The 17206-nt window shown below is 46.1% G+C and overlaps 1 protein-coding gene across 2 annotated transcripts in view; it reads left to right on the forward strand.

Moving 5' to 3' along the window:
* Nucleotides 1-17206, forward strand: part of MAPKAPK2 (MAPK activated protein kinase 2) — an 80459-nt gene that overhangs the window by 40940 nt on the left and 22313 nt on the right. Inside the window, exon 1 of one of the 2 annotated variants that reach the window (XM_039534443.1) lies at nt 5914-5940. The exons of the other annotated variant lie outside the window; for it this stretch is intronic. Coding sequence (XP_039390377.1) covers nt 5929-5940 — 12 coding nt within the window. The 5' untranslated portion in view covers nt 5914-5928. Of the gene's footprint in view, nt 1-5913; nt 5941-17206 lie in introns of those variants that run through there. 2 annotated transcript variants of the gene reach the window in all.

Raw genomic sequence — 17206 nt, forward strand, 5'->3', positions numbered from 1 at the left:
ATTGAATTGTACCAGACCCAGGACTGGCACTTGTAGAACCCTGCTAGATACGCCCTTCCAGTTTGACAGCGAACACTTGATAACTACTCTTCGAGTACAGTCTTTCACCCAGTACTATGTTTGCCCTTTTCCGGTCCTCTGGGACCTCATCCGTCATCTGACTTCTCAACAATAATTGCTAAGGTTCAGAGATGCGTCAGCTAGTTGTTTAAGTAACGCGAATACATCTAACTTATCTAAATATGCTTTAACCTGTTCTTTTCCTACTATGGCTTGTGTTCCTTTTTCCCTTGTTAATATTAATTGTGTTGAGTGTCTGGTCATCATTAACTTGCGGTGAAGACTAAGGCAAAATAGGCATTAAACACCTCAGTCTTTTTAATTAGTGTCTGTTATTAGCTCTCCTTGCCTCTGAGTAGAGGACCTACACTTCTCTTTTGTTTTTCTCTTGCTCCTAATGTATTTAAAGATTCTCTTCTTACTGCCTTTTGTGTTCCTTACTATGTGTAATTCATTTTGTTCCTTAGCCTTTCTGATTTTGTCCCACCTGCTTGTCATAGTCTTTTGTATTCATCCTTTGCAATTTGTCCATGTTTCCACTTTTTGTAGGAATCCTTTTTAATTTTTCAGGCCATTAAAGAACTCCTGATGGAGCCATATTGACCTCCTACTATTCTTCCTAGCTGTCCTTCATGTTGGGATAGTTTGCTGTTGTGCCTTTAATATTATCTTCTTGAGAAACTCTCGGCTCTCCTGAACTCTTTTATCCCTCAGATTTTTCTTCCTGTGGGGCCTTACCTACCAGTTCTCCGAGGCTGTTACTTTGCTTTCCATTTTCCGTATTTTGCTGCTCTCACTCCTTCCTTTCCATAGAATCACGAAGTCTATGATATTTATGATTGTTTTCAGCTGAATTGCCTTCCACCTCAGGATTCACAACCAGTTTCTCCGTGTGGCTCAGAATCAAGTCTAAAATGGCTGTCACCATGGTTACTTTCTAAACTTTCGGAAACAAAAAGTTGGCTCCAATACAGTCCAAGTACTTATCTTGAGATTTGCCATATTACTTTTCCAACAGATGTCTGGGTAGTGCAAGTCCCCCATTATTACCAATGCTCGTGTTTTGGATATTTCTATTATTTGTTCTAGAAATGTCTCGGCCACCTCCTTCCCCTCATTTTTTGGTCTATAGTAGACCCCTGCCATGACCTCTCCACTGATTTCCCCCCCCCCCATTTATTTTCACCCATAGATTTTAAGCTGGTTTGCCGCTCATCACCCTTGGACCTCAGAACAAATGGATATATTCTTGATGTATAATGCAACACTTCTCTCTTTTTCCTTCCTGTCTTTCCTGAACAAGCCATACCCCTCTGTACCAATATCCCCAAGTGTCTGCTACGCCAGTTAAGTCATAATTTAGCTTATGTACTAATACTTCCAGTTCTTCCTGGAATGCGGCATGATAGTTGTTTCCAAAGCTGCATACTTAGCCATCAAGCATATGCTTAGGTTTAAATGCATGAGTAGGTCCATTGACTTTAGTGACTTCATATGCTTCAGTGTTTGCTGGATCAGGTCAGAGTGCTGAGCGCTTGCTCTCTTCATTTCGAACATAGCAGAGCCTGGATCTTAAATCCAGTATTCCAATTGTGCATGTTCTGGAACCATTTGGAGGTGCCCCCTCTACCCTGCTGTGCAATGTAACACTCTGTATATGCATTTCAAAATCCCATGAGCCTATATTTTTGTATGTATGTCCATCAATTGCTTTCTGTGTATTTCCCTCCCACGGAATACCTTAACTTCAGAACATTCTCCCTCAGATGTATTCGCTTGGTTTCCCTCTCTCGCCTTCATTTCCTGCCTGTATTTGTAACCTCTCTTGGGCTCCCTTCATGTATTTTTTTCACCATCCTCCCTGACATTTGCATCTCCTCGATGAATTTCATTAGTGTCCAGTCGGCTCTCTCTTCCGGATCATTAACAAAGATGTCCCACATGACCTGTTCTCACATCCATCCCTTTGACTCCCTGCTAGACTCGTTTCTCCCCATCCCTTTTTCTGCGACTCTGTGTGCTGCAGTTCGTTGTTGATCACCATCAGCCAGTTTGGAACTCTGCGTAGCAGCACTCAGAGAATGCCCAAGTAATTCGAATACGCTTCTTGATGATCACGATGGGAAATCTTTGATTTCCTCTCTAGGCTGATTCCTCAGCTGAAGAGCAAACATGGGAGTCTTCACACTAGTCTTTACTAATGTTTAAAGTATGTTGAGTTAATTGGCAATTGGTTAACTTGAGGTAAAGTCTAGCAAAGGCAAACCTCTGAGGCCGTGTCTTCACTATGAAAAAAGGTGTCTTCTTACCTCATTTTAGCAATTTATGAGGTAAAATCCAAGCAAATACAGGCAGTTTGCAGTTCTCACATGTTAACAGGTCTAGGTAAACCTTAGCCTCCCTCCCGCCTGTACCTGGATTTGCTAACAGGTGTGAGAACAGACTGCCTTGCCTTTCGCTAGGATTTCACTTCATGTTAATTGGCATGAGGTAAGAGCACACCTTTTTTCCCTAGTGTGGTCACATTCTGAGGGAAGCTTTTTCTTTCTCCCACCTTGCTTGCCAGGCAGAAAGGAGGGTGCCAGTCTCTCTGGTTCCCATTCACAGGGCTGTCATGAGAGACTCATCTTTTTCCAGCAGAAGCTATATTTAGCGTGTGTGCTGCTCCCCTGAGACAATAGGTGGATCATTTGTGGCAAACATATTGGGTCATCTGAGCTGTAGAGACAACAGGGCATCTGAGATTCAGCAGGAAGCCAGACCGTTAGGCAGGTGACTGGAGCAAGGTAGAAAATCAGAGGCGTGTTTTGCCACCAGATTGGACAAGAAATGCCTGCCCCTCAGTTGCCAGTGCTGTGAATGGAAGGTGTAAACCCTCCAGAAATCTGAGGATGTCTTAGTGTCTAGAATGTGATTGACACCTCCCCCTGCCAAATACCTTTCACTACATCAGCCTTCACAGCCCTCTGCCCCTCAAACCCAATTTGTCCCATGGCCTCAATTGCAACCTTTATTTGCAACGGGTCTTAACTTCACACCCAGTCTGCCCCTCGCCTAGCAACATGTTCACAGCGAAATTGTCACTGTCGGTGGCATTTCACTTGTAAACTCTCCAGTCAGGGTCTCTTCGTTCCTGTCTGTGTGTGTGCGCGCGCGTGCGTAAAGCAGACCATAGGACAGATTTCCCTTCTGCTTGGCTGATCGGCTTCTCTGTACAAATCACATGTGCTGTTCTTGGGGGATGGGGCGTGGGATCAGTGTAACCTATGAATGAGTTGCTGCAAAGGGGGATGGAGGAGGAGACAGAATTCTGGAGCGTCAAAGTTTGTGGAATTGGTGGAAACTTCCCGGGCGAGTCCTGGAGTGATTCATGGCAAATCACAGCCTGAGGAGGAGGTGAGACTGAGTCAGTGCAGTGGTGTCTGAATACATACATTTAATTTCCTAATACTGTTGTGTGTTATCCCAGCTGCCTGTCTTCTCTAGTATCCCTCCCGTCTGCCTAGATTTCAGTGCAAAGAGAATGGCAAAGGCTTCAGCCTGTGCCTGAAATGCACGGTGGAGGTCTGGTGAGAAGAGGGCGGGTGGGATTCGTATTGTTCTTGTAGGGATGCTGGCTTTTAAGAACACTGCTCAGAATCTGGCTGTCGGGTAAGTGCTGAGCTAATGCAGGACACCCCTTCTGGGTGCCATGTTCATAGCTGGGAGTTGGGGAGGGGGCTGATACTTTTCTGTCACAACTATATGGGCAGACCCAGATAGCGTTGCTGTTCTGTGAAGTACAGGAGGGAATGTGACTCTGTCATTGGCAATAAGTGATGCGGGAGGCACACAGCCAGACTTGCAGGAGAAAAGATCTCCACTGAGCATGCTGAGAGGCCAGGGCTGCGTGTGGAGAGGCCTGTATTTTGTCTAGTAGCAGACTGGCCCAGCTTGTGTACTGAGCTCCAGGTGTAACACCAGACTGGATCCCTCCTGGAATCTTAACCTCTAGCTCCAGTCCCACTCATCATACTATACATGGCCAATTGGAAGGAACTGGAGCAACGGGCAAGGTGTGATGTGTGGGCTTCTCCACTGCCTCTGCAAGAGAGCCAGGGTGGGCCTTTGATTAGATTTTGCAAAGATGCAGTGAACCAACAGCTCCTTTTGGAATCACGGGTGCTGCGAGCACTCGGCCCCTTTGGAAACCAGGCTCTGAAGCTCCCATTGCCAAGCGGCCGACTAAATAAATGCGGTTGGGAAGGTTGAGCTGTTCAGTGTGTGGTCTCAAACCTCAGACAATGGTGCTTATTTAAGTGTCCAGCATCTAGCCCGAGGATTTCAGTGAAGCTAGCAAGTATGTTTAGCTTGGTGTGTAACTAATTTCTTTCATGCTGCCTAATGGCTCCTGAGGGATCTAAACTGAGCCAATAGACACAGTGCCAGCAAAAGCCATCTGCTTCACACTGTGGATATGTGTGGGTATGTGTGTGAGAGACAATGACATGATATAGCAGGTAAACCATTGCTTTACTATACCACCTAATGCTGACAAAGTATGCACTTCCCCATCCCCACCTTTCATTCTTTCCAGAAGCGCACATTTTCTAGAGGAAGGGGATGGCTTAGTGGTTAAGGCACTGCACTGAGACTCAGGAGTTGGGGGCTCAGTTCCCAGCTCTGCTACTGATTCCTTGCGTGACCATGGACAAGTTACTTAAATTCTTTCTGTCTCAAGTTCCTCATCTGTAAAGTGGGGATAATGATAGAGAGGTTGTGAGGATAAATTCATTCGTGCCTGGGAGGTACTCAAATGCTGCAGCACTGGGGTCATATACCTAGATAGGAACCTAATTTGGTTTTGGTTAAGTGGTGTAGGAATCTGCAGTATACTAGAGATGAACATGATGAGAAAATTCCTGTAAGTAGGGTGAATTTCAAGGCACTCATCTTTCATTGGGACGATATCTTTCGCTGTTCTGCTTTTATCTCACAGACCGCTCCTTTTAAAGAGCACATTTCTTGTCATCCTTCGCTACTTTTTTTCTCCATTGCTGTCCAATATTTTATTCCCCACCCATGTATCTGGCACAATCTTAGCATAATCAAAATAGCTGCATTTTTTTTTCTCCTTTGAATGTGCTGGGATGGGATGCATCTGTTGAGATGGGCTGAATAATTTTGCGGTCTCTTCCCTACTCATTGGGTCTGATTAGGAGCCTATTACAGGAAGTCCTTAGTGGAGCTGGAGCAAAATTAGCACAGGGATTTCCCCACTTGCATCCTTTGAGGCTGCTACTTGGCCAAGAAGGTTTATTTGTGCTAGCAGTTGTTTGAGGCCAAACCCATGGGGGGTTCTTGCGGATCTCCTAAAATAGAACCATTTTTTGAGGAGGACTGGCTTCCTGGCTTGCTTCTCTTTAAACTAGCTGTGGCCACACTGGTTGACCTACCAGGAAGTCCTTCAAGCTGTCACTCCCCATCTCTCTTCCCACCCCAGATTTGAAGATGCCTTCAGAGATGATGCTTGATAGCAAACAAAATGAATATTCTTGATGCGAGGAGGGCATGAGTGTCTCTTCCATAGTGTCTTCTGTGTAATGGGTATAAGTTACTGAAACTGTGTGTTTTACTTAACGAGACCTTTGCAGTTTTCAAGTGTATTTCAGCAAACACCTGTTTCTGTCCAGCTGTCTATTTTCTTTCCAACTTTTGTTTTTAAACCTCCAAAATATTTTGTGTATACATAGAAGCAGATTTGCTTTGCTAATCAGCCTCCTCCTCCTTCCCCTGGTTGACTGCTTCAGTGGGGCTGCAATCCAGACTTTTACAAGGGAGTCTGCTTTCCAGGCGTGACTAAACTGCTGTGTGGAACACTAGCCTTGGATGCCTCTGATGGTATGTGGCAAAGTGACCAGCAAGATATTTGTATGTCTTTTATACCGTAGATGCTTTACTGTAATGGTAGAAAAGGAAAAATAGAGTAAAAAATGAGGGTGTGTCTAACTGGATCTTGTATATGTATGGAGGCTATAGGTTGTAAGGAGTCTCGCAAAACACAGCATGGAAGTCCACACATTTAGTTGAAGGCCTTGATTTAAATTTTGGTTGGTCCCAAAGTATGACCTGACCATCAGCTTTTATTTTTAAAATGGAGCTTCAGGGGTCAATTTATCATCAGAACGAGAGTGCTGTGATGTTTCTTTTGAGACAAAGCTGCCAAGAACTGAACGTTGCAAACAGGAACGCTAAAAAACAAGTTTACCCCTTTTGACTCCAGTGAGGTTCAATGGGACATGGGGCATTTGGGGGAAGGATGGATCAGGAAAAATGAATATTGTGCTAAAAATAAATAAACAAAAATAAAATAACGGTCCTTCCTAAATAGGGACATTCCATACTTATACTGAAATAAATCACACCCCTCCTGAAGGAGGAAACACCAGCTATCCAACACCTCCACTAGCAAACCAGTATGACTTAGGAACTTATTTGTGTATGGCACCAGACTTCCTCCTCAAGGCTTCCAGCCAATGGCTTTCTCTAAACCATGATGTTCATGAAGAAACTGGGGACCCTCTGTCTTTTCTCAGACCATTGTGGCTGCAGAATGATTGTGTTTCAGCCTCCGCTCTGCAGAACTGCCCTTGTCCTCTGTCAAGGGGACGCTTTCATAACTCCAGGCTCCAATTACTGCACGTCATGCCTGCCTTTCTGATATGGCTTCAAGGTTGTTCGACAGTAACTTCTTATATCAGAGTTTAGGGAAACTTAGTGGTCTGGCTTTGTGCAGCCTGCTCTGAGCGGATGGGATTGAATGCCTGTTCCAAATCCTATTGCTAGCTTCAGAGGAATGTATGATTGACTTTCATTGTCCAGGTCCGACATTGTAAATGTCTGGCATGGAAGGTGCAGTACTGGTATCTATAAAGAGGATCATGGCTCCTGACCCTGGAATTCACCTCCCTTGATAGCAAATGAACGTCAAATGCCCCTCTGGATATCTGGACAGTCACCTGCCTTTTTGCTCGTACAAAAGAAACTCCTACACCCAATGTTAAAGCTCTTGAGTCTCTCCCTGCCAAATTTCCCCATCTGTGAACAAGAAGAATACATACCCCCCGCCCGCCTTTGAGCCTCTAATGAAAGGCTTTGGGTAAGAGCCTATGCAGCTCTGAACCTTGCTCCTCAAGCATTCACTCACTAAGTCTCCTTGTGGAGTAGGTAGCATCCCCATTTTACAGATGAATAAACCAAGGGTTGGAGAGGTGAAGTGACTTATTAAAAGCTATGGTGGTTTTAGAAATCTGGAGCTCGGCTCCAAGCCGTGCTACAACCCAGTGGATCATAGGACCTTGCCTCCAGTTATACTGCGGTAGAGAGGTGATATGGTATCTGTGTCTTCATGTTGGAGGCCCCACTCTCTGACTATTTGCCAGAGGATATGAGTAAATTAAAGCTCTAGCCAGGGATGCTCTAGCAGTAGCTGGCTGATGTTTTTAGCTCTGGAGGTCCCTAGTTCAGTCCCCCATGTGTCTGCCAAGGTGTCAGCCATCACATTGGCGTTGTGAAGAAAATTTGGATGGGGTGGGGGAGAGAGAGTTTGGGAAGGAAGAGAGATAAATTGTCTGTTAGTGGTTGTTTGTTTTTTTCATTTTGCCCAGGGTGGGGAGGGTTTAGTTGTCTTCCTGAGACTTATTGTACCTTTCATCTTATCTGATGCTCTTTGATATAGTCTGGCAAGAGTCTCTTGTCAAGTGATTCTAAAAACCTACTGGGGTTTGCTTTGTCTTTACTGCTTCCTGCTTTTGGGGGTTTTGCTCAGCAGGCAGCTCTGTGGGCGGTCGCCTTTCCCCAATAGGTTTGAGAGCTGCAACCAGTCAGGCCTGTCAGCCCATCAATGAGCTTTTCCTGCTGTTTTCCGAGAGGTAGAGGTGTGTGTGTGTGTGTGTGTGTGTGAATTCCCCAGCTTTTGGAGGGGCACATTCTGTGTCCTCGCCGCAGTCCCTGGGCCAGAGGATTTCACTCTCCCCACCGGGGCCCTGAGGCCAGAGGAGTTCGGTGCTCCTGCTGATTATTGGGGGGGCCCTGCTTGCCCCCCTAGAGCATGCCCGTGTGTGTGTGTATCTGATTGATTGTCTGAAGTTGTGTGACTGTCTTGTTCTCTGATGATTTATAGATTTCTCTGGGGCTATTTGTCACTGCAGCACTCTGTTTATGGGCTTTTTTTTCAAACTGGATGTGCCTCTGTTGTAAGCAATAACCATAAAAATACTTCCTGCACCCAGTAAATTGGATCAGTCTTCTGTACCTAGGAGGTCATTTTTGGAACAACTTGTTCTGCATATTCCAACAACCTTCCTCATTGACTATTTCCCACTGTTGAATCTCATGCTGATTGGAGTAAAGCAGAAGTGAGTAAAAGCCATTCATGCTTGAGAGACCATTAAACTGAGCTTAGGGAAGGGAATCGGCGATGGTGGGAGCACTCGAGTAAGGAGGAGAGTGCAGTTTAATTCCTTCCTTCAAACAAAGGTTTGAAATGCAAGAGAGAGGAGATGGTTCTGTGCCGCTGTGGGCATGGGGAGTAAAGACCCACATTATACTGCATGCTGATGATGCTTGGTGCCTGCCATCAAGACCAATTCCATGTGTTGTGCTGATTGTCTCTAGCCTATCTCAGCCTTGGGGAGTCAGCAAACGAGAATGTGTTTCCCATGTGTCTTTATCCTCACAGATGTTCAGGTCAGGGCAGGCTGGAGTCCTTGCTCATTTAAATACCATGGGGATATTCTTTTGCTAGCAGGAAATGAAGATGATCGAGATCCCCTTGGATTCCCCTGTTATCACTTCCCACTTGATAAATCAATAGTGTGATCTCAGCAAAGGCCTAGTTTAGAAGGGGAACCAGAGATAGCAGAGGTGGAAAAAGCTGAAGTGAAAATAGCTGCTCACTGTAGGGTTTTTACTGCAAATTGTCAGTCTTCATATTGGTTATCTTCCTCTTTGCTATTCCTCTACCCCTCTTTCCCCAAGCTCTGAGTTAGGAAAGTTACTCCTCACACTAGCCGTTCTCTTAAAAAGTTGTATTTAGAAGGCTTGTATCTTGGTAGCAAACCCTCCTGCAACCTAAAGCATTCTAACCCGTGATGTGAGCATTTTCTGTGTGAGGCGGTCAGTGTGTGCCGCTGGAACACAGGAGTGGGCAGAGATCAATTAACCCTTTCTGTACCCTGACCCAACACAAAGGGTTCTCCCTCCCCCACCCCCCCACGAGCCTGCTCAAGGTAAAACAGGAAGTACAAATATTGCCCCAGCTGTAGGCTACCCAAGGCATTGGAACTAAATTAGGGACATGGGGGGGTTCTTCCTAATCAACGCACTTGAACACACTAGACACGGTGTCCAAGTGATCGGAGCAAGCTGTGAGCTACAGCAAAATATTTTTGATTCGCACTGATAAAGCAGCATAAATAGTGACTAGGGAGCAATGGATAAGGCACTGGGCCAGAACTTTGGAGACCTGGGTTCATGTCATAGCTCTGCCTTACTGATCTGTAGGGTGACCTGTGGGAAGCTATTTTGTCTAGTGGTATTTTTATAAAATGCATTGATATAAGTATGTGTATATATAAAAGCTATGTGCCTGCTAGGGAGTGATGGTTTTATTAATTGCACCGAGCCTTGCATCCAAGGATTTCAAAGTACTTAAGGTTGTGAATGATTGTAATCTTCTGTGAGTAGGGTATTATGATCCCTGTTAATGTGAGGGGAAACCAGGCCACACAGCAATTAGTGGAATTCCTCCTGCCATGTATTGAGCTGGGGATGGAACCTGGTGTGACATGTCATTCCGTGTTCTTTATGAAAATATGGACTGGAAAAAAGCTTCGTTTTCCCGTGAACTTGTGGGTCAGCCTGTGAAGAACGGTTACAAGGGCCCTACAGAGTCAGGTGGTCTTGTCACCTGATACTAAAACAGTACCTGGGACTTCTTGTAATTTTCCACTATAAGGGAAGTGGGGTCAAACTAGGAAACAAAGGACTCCGGCCTTATGCAAATCCTATTTAAGAGTGGGGAGTGAGGTAATCCAGGCCATCAATTCTCCCCTGCTACCCCACCCAAGATGACTGCTGGAAACAACTAAGACTGAACTGGGGAAAAGAACTGAACCCAGGCTGGAAAGGCATCTGGCCTGTGAAGAAGATATTAGAACCACATTTAGGGTGAGAAGAACTTGCATGTAACCAGTTTCTTTAGTGTATTAAGCTTAGTTTGCGTGCTGTGTTTTATTTCCTTAGTAATCTGCCTTGTTCTGTCTGCTACCTCCTTAACTACTTAAAATACACCTGTTATAGTTAATACATTTATTTCTGGTTTATAATATAACCCAGTTTGTGATTTCTAACTGAGCGGGGGAGGGAGGGCGAGAAATTGTGCATGCACTCTTCTATATTGAGGGAAGAGGTGAATATACTATATCTTTGGGTCTGTGTTCCAAGGGAGGTGGACATCCGAGTGCTGGAGCAAGTCCCTTAAACTGAGTCTTCCCAGAGCTGGGTGTGTGTTAGAGGAGGTTTTAAGAGCCTGGCTCAGCAAGACAGGTAAAGGGGGCCCATGCTGGCAGAACAGGTAGACTCAGTGGTATCTCAGCACATCAAGTGACTCCCCAAGGAGTCCAACCCGTCACACCCAGATCTCCTGACTCCCAGTCCAGCCTCTTATGGAAAAATCATCCTGTAGAATTTAACATTTCTAAAGGCTTCTCTGCAGTGTCATTGTAACCATGTTGCTCCCAGGATATTAGAGAGACAAGGTGAGTGAGGGGATATCTTTTGTTGGAGCAACTTTTGTTGGTGAAAGAGACAAGCTTTTGAGCTACCCAGAGCTCGTCTTCAGACCTGTGAGCTCACAAGCTCGTCTCTTTCACCTGCAGAAGTTGGTCCAATTAAAAAATATTACGTCGCCCACCTTGCATTCTAAAGGGTTGTTGAAACATCCTATGGAAATTAATCATTGGATCTGCGCTATAGAATTTTATAAGATAGCTAAAAATAGAAGGGCTCTAAATCTCAATCAAATCCTATGGGTTTGTAACGTAATCTCCATAGAAACCCAGTGGCTTCATCCACTTAAATGCCACAGGACTTCACAATAAGATGTGCGTAACTACAAGACTACCCTTCCTTTCTGCACTCAGGTTGCACCCCTACCCACCAATGCAGAACAAAGACAGAAATGCTTTTATGTCTTCATCCCTGGATGTTACACTTGCTCTGTCCTTTCTCCTTCATCCAGGCTATTAAAAACACATCACTGGTAAAAGAAGAGGGGGCAATGGCAATAGGGTGCTTCTGTCCTCTTCTCCCATCCCCCTCTCCTCCCGATCTATTATTAAGTTATCTTTGCATTCTAGTAGAATCTGAAGCCCCAGCTGAGATCAGGCCCTGTTGTGCTAGGGGCTGTGTCTGCACCTGGTGAGATAGTCCCTTCCCTGAAGATCTTACAGTATAAATAGACAAGATGGTCACAGAAGGTGGCAGGGGCAAACGGGGGCACAGAGAGGGGAAGCGAATTGCCCATGATCACACAGTAGGCCACTTATGGGAACAGAACGCAGATCTCCTGACTCCGAGTCCAGTGCCCTCCCTACTGGACCAGGGATACTTAGACTGAGGTTCAGGAGTTGCAAGTGGGTTTGTAATGTGTCTCCTGTGGCTCTTTGCAGCACCTGATGTTAAGACAATGTGTGAGTTAATTATTAACCAATCAGGATGTTTTTCTAGGTTATTAAGCCATTGTAGAATACTTGAGCAGTCATTTTTGTTGCAGGATATCTATCTGTCTGTCTGTAAACCCAGGGTTGTGAGTTCAGTCCTTGAGGGGGACACTTAGGGATTTGGGGCAAAATCAGTACTTGGTCCTGCTGGTGAAGGCAGGTGGCTGGACTCGATGACCTTTCAGGGTCCCTTCCAGTTCTATGAGATAGGTATATCTCCATATAGTATTCTATTAAACCATGAGTTCACGTTACTGTGGCTCTTTTGGATGATGTCGATCACTAATTTGGCACGTGGACCCCTGAGGTCTGAGTGTCACTGCACGAGACCCTTCCCTAGTTTCATCAGAATTGTTACTGGTGGGTGGGAGTGTCCTCAGATGGCAGCCTGGAGACTAATGGAAGCTCTCTGCCTGGATTTGCTATTTGTCACCTGACGTGCACATTCAGCATGTACTGGGGGTAAGTGGCCAGTGGAAGAGGCATGAGAAGTGACACTAAGAATAGGAATGATAACAGCACTGAAACTCATTAGCAAGTTTCCTGCCCTTTCTGGGTCCAGTTTTATCCAGAGGCCTCTGGGATAAGGAGGGAATGAGCACCCTGCTGTCTCCTTACCCCCACACTCCTGAAGCGTTGAAAGGCTGAGCTGATTCGGAAGGACGATGCAAATGCCAGCTTTGTTAGACTCTCTTGTGCTGGAAACTGGGGTGGAGAGGGGAGATCTAATGCTGGGTGCTCTGATGGAATGAATACAAGTGGGGGTACTGTCTGGGGACTCGTGGTTCTGATGGCGATGGCTCTTAGTGTTGGAGCACGGGGAAGGAGGATGAAGAGGAGACGCTGCCTCCCAAGAGAGGGTGGATGTGGGATGTGGGGGCGGGCATTATCCTTGTCATTGGCCAAAATTTCCCTCCCTTTTCTGTACTGTTATGTTGCATGCTGCCACGCCCCCACCCCACCCATTACAAAGATGGGTGTATTTTGGCAGTGCTGTGCTTACCTCGGGAGCTGTCAAACGCATCGCCTGTCTGACGTATTCGTGTGACCCACATGAATGTTTAGAATCTAAGTTTTTCTTTTTTAAAGTAATCTCGTGGTTGCAGAGAGAGGCCTCCAAACGTAACCAATGCAGGGTGGTCTGCCTGAGTCTGCACACGGCCCGAAACAAGGACTCTGAGAGGTGTTAACTCCACTGCCTGTCATTAGCCTCTTTGGGGTGTTGACTCCGAAGCCGAAGGGCACTTGAAAAGTCAGCATGAACTATTTGGAGGAATGAGTGGGGGTGAAACCTGTGAGTGGGGGGAATTGAGAATTACTGTAGGGAAGGAAATGCAGGGAGAAGAGGAAGGGAAACAGAAAGGAGGATGGTGGAGGAAGGAGAACCAAAGGGCAGAAATTATGATGGTCCTGAAGGCGAGCGTATTTTTGCACTGAATGAAGCTGAATGCAGCAATATGGTACCGAACAAGTGATGATACCCGCCAAGTTCATTTACTAAACAAAGGAGCTCCCCTGGAGCTGCGTGCAGACCTCCTACTGGCACCAGCCAAGAATCACTGTGGGTTGGGAGGAGTATGGAGACTGCAGCTTTAACCCCGGACCATAATTAACAATGAAATTCAGCCCTCTCCCAGAATGGGTTTATATCCCTGGTCTATGCAGCAGGTCAAAGGTGCCTGTAGCCCTTTGCAATGCAGCTGTGGTTCGTGTGTGCATGTAATATAAGTATCCCTCCTTGATCTCTCTCTCCTGTTTTTCTTCCGCCCCCATTTCCAGCTGCTCAGTCTGACCTTCCTTGGACTGCCAAATACTCCTACTCTGCAGGTGTTTCCACTTGGGAATTAGGGACATCTCTAAGTGTTGAGATCTTTCTGCCTCAAGGCCAGATGCCATGGAGTGATTTTTGCATGGCTTCTGCATGGCCTTCTTGTCAATGTCCTGAACCTCAGAACCAGAGCTATTCGCTTTTCTTTCAAGGCTCCTGCAGTCTGCCTGGCATATTCCCCAGCAATAAAAGCCTGCCTATGAAAGAAACGTGATTAAATCTGGCCTTTGTTAAACATCTCACTGCTGTGACCTTCATTCTGCTATCAGAAAAACCTCCTGAAATAGAACAAATTACCTTATCAAGAGTTAATCACTCTCCTCTCCCATCCCAAAATGGACTGTTCCCCATTCCCCAGGGAAACAGGAAATCGGTGGTGGTGGGGTGTCTGAGTATTTATTTAGTTGAATTGCAGATAGGGTGTTTACTTGCCTGTGTGGGTGTCTGAATATTACAAAGGCAAATGTCACTGTGCTGTACCTGTGCAGGTTATAGGGGCCACGGCTCTGATTTCATTAGTAATACACTGAGCTGCTTTAAAAGGATTCTGAGTTACCTCTTAAAAAGTAGATAGATCTATTTATACCCTCCCCTGTTTGTTATAGTCAGAATAACATGAAATTATTTCCTGCCGTCTAACTTTTCTAGCTGGCGATTGCGGATGATTCTTCTTTTCCTGCCGCTCCCCTGCTCCACCAGGCTTTTTGGAAACAGCTGTAAATAATAGAGCTTTTAAAAATAAGTCACAGCTTCTGCATTGTGTTGTGATTTTGCCCAGATTATCTTTTGATGCACTAGCATCTCTCACAGTGGCAGTGCTGCAGCAGACAGCACACTGTTTAACTGTGGGTCCTGCAAATAGTGGTTTCTTAAAATGTCAGAAGAGACGGGTTTTTATTGAAATAAACTATTGGAAGAGTTCAAAGGGAGGTTCCCTTGCTATTCCCCCTCTCTTGTGTGTTGCATGTACCTTTGTCTTTCTCCTGGGCTGCTGCTCATACTTGCCAGGAGCTTCCCATAAACACCTGCAAAACTACTTCATTGTCCTTCAGATCTCCCCTTAAATCTCTCCTTTGCTGTCTCTTGATGCCTGCAAGAAAAAACACAAACTTGACTATGGTTAGGCTACTGAGACCACCACCTGCCATGCTGACCAATGTTGTCTCATTGCTTCTTTGTCCAGTGACACTATGTGCTGTCTGAGGTGAGAAGCAAAGCGGGTCTGCTTAGGCAGAATGTCTTTTGCTGGGAACAACACAGTAAAGGCAGGAAACTGTTCATCCTGGGAATACCCGGGTCAAAAGGCAAAGAGATGTTTGTCTCCACCCAAGCGGTGACGGGCAGGGGGGCCAGAATCCCCCTTGCTGTACCATAGAGGGGAATACAAGTGCTGTGCCCTGAGCTCTGACTGCTTAGGCTCATGGTAGATCCTGGGATCCTTTTTGCAAACGTAGGGTTGTTAAATACGCTGTGTCCTGACCAGAGAGCAAATGTGAAAAATCGGGACAGGGGGTGGGGGGTAATAGGAGCCTATATAAGAAAAAGACCCCAAAATCGGGACTATCCCTATAAAATCGGGACATCTGGTCACCCTATCCCTGCCCCGTCAGGGAGCCAGGCAACTTAAAAAACTCAAATCCTCTTTAGCGTCTCTCCAGCTGTAATACCCCCCCATTGCACGTACACAGGCCCGCCGATTTCATATGTTTGGGCCCCGGGAGGGGGGAAGGGTAAGATCAGCTCTGCACTGTAAGCCATTAATAGCGACAGGGCAATTCCGGCAACTCCATCTTCAAAGGTCACAGGCTGGGATGGGTGGGTGGTGGGGACCGATCTATTTCAGACACTGAAAGGAGCCTCTGCAGTGACTTCCTCTTGTCTCTCATGACTCTATTATTTCCTTGCTGTTTATAGTGTTGGTGCTTCCTGTTCTTTTATCGGCCTCAGCAGCACCCCGAGTGAGTGCGCACAAGGGGGAGGGGTGGAAGCAATAACGGTTTTTTGGGGTGGGCTATTCCCCCCCTTTAAATTCTGTGTATTTTAAAATGTCATGGCTGCCTCCTCAGAGAAACGAGAGCAAAGAAAACAGCATCTGCCCTCCTGTCACATGGGGCTTGTTCGATACCAGTTGGGTTTTGTTGCAGCATCAGAGCGCTCGTGGGAAACCGACAGCGGTGACGTGAGAACTGGAGGTTCCCAAGCCAGCCTGATATCCCCAGGGTACCAGGTCACCCACAGGGGAAATCTCATGCTCTTTCCAGGCCAGTCCTGCTGGGCTGTGTGGGAGATTTTCTTCTCAGTAAAGGGGGTTGGTAGAGAGTGTGTGTGTGAGAGAGGAAATGGACAAATATCAGAGCTGTGTGTATCCTGTCATTGGGGTGGGCTCACTACCCCCACTGATGAGAATTGACCAGGGGCGACCTGTACCCCTCCCAGAGCTTTGCTTTGAGTTTCCAGTTTGGCTGGTGCCGAAAAACTCCTGTCACAACAGCTGTTTTGCCTGGTGTCTCTCACCCTCTACTGGTTAGATTCAGAGCAGCTGACGTGAACTCTGGCATGGGCCCTTTACTGCTAACAGAGACTTTCCTTTAACTCAAGAAGGAGGATCAGAGTTCTGAACTTTCTTGCTGCCATGATGTCTTCAGTGACCATGGATTTGGTTATGATATGCATATGGATTGTCAGCAAGGACACTTTTCTTTTTTGATGGCATGGGAGAACAGGGTGAGGAGGGGGATGAGCAGAGGTTTTTCCCCCAATCCCTACCAAAAATACCCCGATTTAATGTCAGAAAGCAGCACACACTGGAGTGCATTTCTGTTCTTTAAAGTGAGATCTGCTCAGCACAGGCTGGAGATGCTTTGGGGGGCGTTCCTGTGTTCTGATTCCTAGAGGTATAGTATTGAGGCAGCGAACTTTATTGGTGCCAGTTGCTGCTGAAATCCCTCCGCATGCGTGATGGTTTTATACACTCATGAATGAATTAGAGGCAGCCTGGCATATAGAAAGAGCAGCTTTGAACTTTGTTTCAATTTTCTTTATTTATTTGGACTAGTGCCCTAAAAGGATAAAGTGAGCGTATCGCAAAAATGGGTTATCCTTTCCGTAGTTCACTGGGCTTCTGTGCTAAGTGGCTTGTGAATGGTGCGTGTGGTAGAATTGGCCCTGTGGTACAATATGATTTTATTTCTAGGCTAGAAACAGTTCCAGATAGTACCCAGGCTGTTGAAATCCAAAGTGGGGCAGAGATGGTCTCTTGGGTTTGGTCTGCACTTAAAACTTACACTGGCCTGTACAGATCAGCCAGGGGGTGTAAAGCCCACAGCCCTTGGAATCATATGAGTGTAGGACTGGAAGGGACCTCGAGAGGTCCTCTAGCCCAGTCCCCTGCATTCAAGGCAGGACTAAGTATTATCTATTCTAGGCCATCCCTGACAGGTGTCTGTCTGACCGGAAACATTGCTACGCTTATGAAACCCACCGTGTAGACACAGCTATGCTGACAGAAGGCTCTGTGGTGTAGACATAACCTTGATGGTTTTGTTTGTGCTTGTAC

Source organism: Mauremys reevesii, linkage group 4 (assembly GCF_016161935.1).
Source record: "Mauremys reevesii isolate NIE-2019 linkage group 4, ASM1616193v1, whole genome shotgun sequence".
Classification (NCBI taxonomy): domain Eukaryota; kingdom Metazoa; phylum Chordata; order Testudines; family Geoemydidae; genus Mauremys; species Mauremys reevesii.